Genomic DNA, 5,253 nt, shown 5'->3' with positions numbered 1-5,253 from the left:
AGACCCCCCGCCACCCCCCCACCACACCCCGCCCCCCCCCCCCCCCCCAGCCGCACCCCAAAAGCAGCGCCTGAAAGGCAATTTGCCTCCCCCCGAAGCAGCGAAGAGATCAGAAAACAGCAATATTTTCCTTTTTTTCCCCCTTTTTGTTTTTTTTTCCTTTTTTTTTCCCCAAGGAACAAGCGTTACCTGATCGCCCGGAGCAATTTGCTCCAACTTAATTAAACATTCCAAGTGCCTGCGCCCTCCGGGGGGAAAAGGGGTTCGATATTATCCGCCGAAAACATGTCTGGAGGCTGCTCGTCCCCTGGGATCACCCGTAGGGGTGTCTCCCCCCGCACCGCTGCCATCGCTGGAGTGACAGCACGGGGAACGTCTCGGTATTGGCGCGGCCGAATAAATCCCCAGCCCCTCTGGGAAGGGCTTTGCAGCCTCCCCCAGGGCCGGCCGGGGCCCGCCCGGAGGTGGGCGTGCCAAGCTCACTGTCCCCCCCCCCTGCTCCATTCCTTTTTCCTGACCCCTCTGGGCACCTACAAATAAATCCAATTAAAACCCGCGCTCCTGACAATGTAGCAGCCGATTCATAATTAGCTGATATTTAGAAGCGTAATTAAAATTCCCCCACGGGGGATGCGGCTCGGTGCCGGCTGCATGCCGGCGAGTCCTGCTCGCTGCCATCCGACGGCGTGAAACCCAGCGTCTGAGAGCCCCCAAGGGGGGGCAGAGGGTTTGGGGGGGCTCCCGGCAGCTCCCACCTCCAACGTGGGGCTGGGCAGGTCCCCCTGGTGCTGACGGGTTTCATCCCACCGTCCTTGGCCATCACCGTGCCGGCTCCTGGAACACTCTGCATCTTCTACGTCCCAGAAATGGGCTCAAACAACGTATGAAGCTTCATGAAGTCATTTATTTTCCCCAAACTCCCCCGGGTTGTCCCAGGGGAGAGAGAAGGAGCCCCCCGGGGGGGAGAGAAGCAGGATGGGTCCCGACGGTAGCGGAGGAGCAGGGAAAACCGAAGTCCCATCCATACGGGACGCCACGACCTCGCATCCCATCTGCCGAGCTCACCCCGAAGCAAAGTGGGCGCCCACCCGCTTGCCAGGCTGCGCATCACCTCTTTATCTATTTTCCTTATCATTTTTAATCCAGCGTGAAGGCAATTCCCCAGCAAAAAGATCACGGCGATTTATCCTCGCCTGCTCGGCACCAAAGCAGAGCTGCAGCCCCCGCGACGCCCAGCTTGGCCCCTTCCCTAAAACCCATCCCTGCTCCGACGCCGGCACACCACCACCGCCGCTCCTCGCACAAGGAGCCCTTGCAAAACCTCAGGGGCTTTTTTTCCCCTTCTTTCTTGACTCATCTGGTTTTTTTTTTAGCACTGTGCTTTTTGAAGAACTCGTTCCCCTGGAAGCCGTTTCGCAAGGAAAAAGCCCTGGAGGTGCTGGCATTTGCGGGCTGTGCCTTCTTCCCCTCCACTTCATCTCTTTTAAGAGGCGCAGAAATCAACCCCATCCACTCGCCGGGATGGGAATTAAACCCGGAACTCCCAAACCCAAGTGGGATGTTGGAACCCAGATGCCGAGATGACACCGAATTTGAGCCGTGCCAAGGGGCAGCGTTGGTCCCCCGGCCACCCCAGCCATTTGGGAGCTGCTACGGCCGGGGTTTAAGGGGGGGGGCAGAGGGGATGCAGCCCAGCACCCTTCTCCACGAGTATCTCGCTGCCTTATCAAAACCCCGCCGAGCCACGGATGCCACCAGCCCATCTCCCTGTCCTCAGCAAGGACACAAGGTCCAGGAGAAGGCGACGCAGAGCTGGAGACCCTCCCAAGGATGGGTTCTCCCCACTGGCAATGGGTTGCATTGAACATCCCCATCCCTAAAATCCCATTCACGGGGAACACAAAGACGGGGCTTGTGCTACCCCAAGGGTTTTGGACCAAAAGTTACCGGGGAGCTCAGCTGTCCCTGCATGGGACAAAGTCACTGAGGAGCTCAGCTGTCCCTGCATGGGAAGGAAGAAGCGAAGGGCAGCCGGGGGGGACACGCGCCCAAACCTTGCCACGAAGGAGGGACCCATCGCCGGGGGGGTGCTCCTCACCAGTTTATCCAGGAAAACCGCCAGGTCCTGGGGAAGGGAGGAGAGAAGGGGTCAGATCCTGCCCGGGACCATGCCCTACCAGCCCACACTGCCCTCCGCACCGCACTCATCCTGCCCGTGGCCGTGCCCTGCAGCTCCTCACCTTGCATATCTGCTCCTGGGAATATTCTTTTACGTCTGCACGAAAGACATCATCATCATCATCATCATTTTAACATCCACACGTTTCTAAGGATGTATTTTGCACCCATCTGAGCTGCCGGCGCTGCAGGAGGAGCGGGACAGCTTCCCCCCCCCAACCCCAGGAGAAGCCTCCTCCACCCATCTCCTCCTGGGTCTTGGCCTTGGGGTTGGCAGCTCCAGCCCTCTATGCCCCTGTCCCCCCTATGCCCCGGCAAGCCCAGCTCACCCGGCGGGGCCGTGGACTCCCCGTAGCCCTTCATCTCCAGAGCGATCACCCTGAAGCCGGCATCAGCCAAAGCTGGGATCTAGGAGGGAAAGCAGCAGCCTCCGAAGGACACAGAGACCCCCAGACCCCCTCGCCCCCGGCACCAGCGCCCATCCTGCATCTGCCCACCCAAGCATGTGCTGGCCGTGCCCGGAGATGTCCCCAGGAGGGCAGATGCGGGCTGGTGAGGCTGGAGGGTGGGGAACACTCCTGGGCTGTCCCCCGTGTCCCTCAAGGCTCAAGGCAGGGTGGTGGGACAGCCCCAGGGCCCCCCAGGAGTGGTGGCCATTCGCCCCCTCCACCACGCTCCAGCATCCCACCACCAGCCCCTGTGGTCCACCCTCCTCCCCGTCTCCTCCATCACCTGGTAGCGCCAGGAGAGCCAGGACTCGGGGAAGCCGTGGCAGAGGCAGACGACAGGGCCGTGCCCCATTTCCACGAAGTGCAGCTGGACGCCGGGCTGGAAGGGATGGAGAGCCCTCACTGGCTGCGGGTGGCACGGCTTCACTCCCCCAACCCTCCACCCACCGCTGGCCACCAGGCGTGGGAGCCCACCACCCCCTTCCAGCCCAGCATCCCGGAGCCACACCAGCACGTTTTGGCCCCTGGGGTGGATGGAGAAGACCTCAACGATGGGGTGGCTCAGCATCCCCCACCCAGAGCAGCCCACGCAGGAGGGTGGACAACCCAACAAGCCAGCCCTCGGCTGGCACATCCTTCCACGGGGCTCAACAGGGGCTCAACACCCTCCCAGGGATGCCTGCCCCCCGCTCCAAGCCCTGCCAAGCCCGGGGACAGGTTGTCACTGAGGCAGCCCCCTTCGCCCTACCCGGATGGGCACGTATCCGTGGGTCACGTTGGAGGGATCACACGCAGTCGGCAGCGGCTCTTCTTGGGTGAGAAGCTGCGGGGTGAGGAACGCGGGGTGAGGAACACAGGGTGAGCTCCCGAGCAAGCCTGGAGCTCCACGGGACATCCCCACCACCCTGCTGCCGGTGGGACATCCATGCCTTTGAGATAGACAGGGCTCAGCAGGTCCAGGGGATGAGGTTACCAGGGGGGTGGGCAGGATTTGCTGGAGTTCATGGCCCCCATCCCGTTCGTTTCCAAAGCCACCCACAAGTCCTGTATAAGCACCGCCATCACGGCAAGAGCCAGAAGCCCGAGCCCATCCCTCCTGGCTCTGCAGAACTGGTCCAGCATCCCCAGGAGAGCAAGGGGACAGAGGGGACCCAGCCCACCTCTACGTGCCTGGACACCCGAGAGCTCCTCCAGCTCCTTCAGGACGGTTTCGGTGTCCCTGACGAGGACGGTGGCCATGCCCATCTCCTGGGCCGGCTTCAAGTTCTCCCCGATGTCGTCCAGGAGGATGACCTGGAGATACACCAGTGAGAGCCAGGCTCAGCACCCCAGGGAAGGGCGGCCGCTGGCTTTGGCCAAGGACTTTGGGTGCTTGGAGGGACCCCCCGTGCCTCGTTTTTAGCGTGACGGCTGTACCTCCTGCGGCTTCGCCTGCAGCGCTTCCAGGGCGTAGGCGTAGATCTCGGGATCTGGCTTCCGCGCTCCGAGCCGGCAGGACTCGATCACCAGGTCGAAGTGGCGGCGCAGCAGGTTCATCAGCGTGGCCGTGAAGAGCCGCCCGGCGCTGTCGTCCACCCAGTTGTTGGTGAGGACGCAGGTCTTAAATCCTGGGGAAGGGCAGAGCGGGGAGCACCGGTTTTCCCACTCCAGCTTTCCCACAAATGTTTTGATTTCACCTCCCCTCCCCAGCCACGTTTCTCAGACCTTCCCAACCTAAAATCTCCCATTTGCAAGGCTCTGTCCGGACCAGGACACCCCAGCGGGGGACAGAAGGATGCTCAGCAGGAGCTTATGCCCAATTTGTACTTCCAGGAAAGCAAGGCTCAACCCTCCCAACGCAGGTGGGACGTGAGCCAGAGCTTGGGCACACCGAGATGCTGAGGACCGAGCCGATGGACCGGCCACGGTGCGGGGCGAAGGGCTACGGCGTCCTGCTGATTGCTGGCTGGGTGATAACGTGTCTGACGGATTTGGCAGCAGGGCTCAGAACATCTAACTAGAGGCTGCTGAGAGGCGATGTCAGGAGAGTGCTCGGACGATGATGAGGGACGAAGCGGGGACCCCGTGGTGGGACCGACCAGGGACCCCCACGGTGGGACCGACCAGGGACCCTCATGGTGCCTGCTCGGGAGGGGAGCAGCATCCTTACTCCATCACCCCTTGCCCAAAAGCCCCCCGGCACCCACCGTTCCTCCGCAGCACCCTCGCTGCTCGCAGAAGGGGGGCGTTGACCGTCCCCTCGGCCGCCATCCCCTCGAAGGCTCGGGCGACGGAGAAGGTGGGCGGCAGGGTGATGCCCGAGGCGGAGGCGTGCTGCCTGCAGCCCTCTTCCATCTCCGAAAAGAGCTGGAAAACACCCACGTGGTCATTCAATCGACCCCCCGCCAAAAATAAAGCACAGCCCATCCTGGAGCCCGTCCCCCTCGGCCCCTTCCCAGCCCCATCCGAGCCTCCGGAGATGCTCCACGGCTGGTACCCGAGGGCTCACCTGGGACAGGGTGATCTGTCCCCTCATCGCTTTGGCATAAGGACTGTCGGAGCCTCCGGCAAACATGACCTTTCGCAAGAAATTCCTGCCAGGCAAAGGAGGAGAGGTCAGCCGGGGGGGGGGACGGGACACCCCAAT

The 5,253-nt window shown here is 62.3% G+C and overlaps 1 protein-coding gene across 1 annotated transcript in view; it reads right to left on the bottom strand.

The window, feature by feature from the left end:
- Positions 1-5,194, bottom strand: part of EPHX2 (epoxide hydrolase 2) — a 9,633-nt gene extending 4,439 nt beyond the window's left edge. The window contains exons 1-9 of the mRNA XM_009275122.2: positions 5,116-5,194; positions 4,814-4,973; positions 4,044-4,234; positions 3,798-3,920; positions 3,376-3,450; positions 2,911-3,006; positions 2,508-2,586; positions 2,241-2,275; positions 2,099-2,125 (exon numbers count right to left, since the gene is read on the bottom strand). Of these exons, the coding sequence (XP_009273397.1) occupies positions 2,099-2,125; positions 2,241-2,275; positions 2,508-2,586; positions 2,911-3,006; positions 3,376-3,450; positions 3,798-3,920; positions 4,044-4,234; positions 4,814-4,973; positions 5,116-5,181 (852 nt within the window). The 5' untranslated portion in view covers positions 5,182-5,194. The remainder of the gene's footprint in view (positions 1-2,098; positions 2,126-2,240; positions 2,276-2,507; positions 2,587-2,910; positions 3,007-3,375; positions 3,451-3,797; positions 3,921-4,043; positions 4,235-4,813; positions 4,974-5,115) is intronic.
- Between the last annotated feature and the right edge of the window lie 59 nt (positions 5,195-5,253).

The sequence above is a fragment of the Aptenodytes forsteri genome, unplaced genomic scaffold, assembly GCF_000699145.1.
Source record: "Aptenodytes forsteri isolate BGI_AS27 unplaced genomic scaffold, ASM69914v1 Scaffold192, whole genome shotgun sequence".
Classification (NCBI taxonomy): Eukaryota; Metazoa; Chordata; class Aves; order Sphenisciformes; family Spheniscidae; genus Aptenodytes; species Aptenodytes forsteri.
This window is presented reverse-complemented; position numbering and strand designations above follow the sequence as displayed.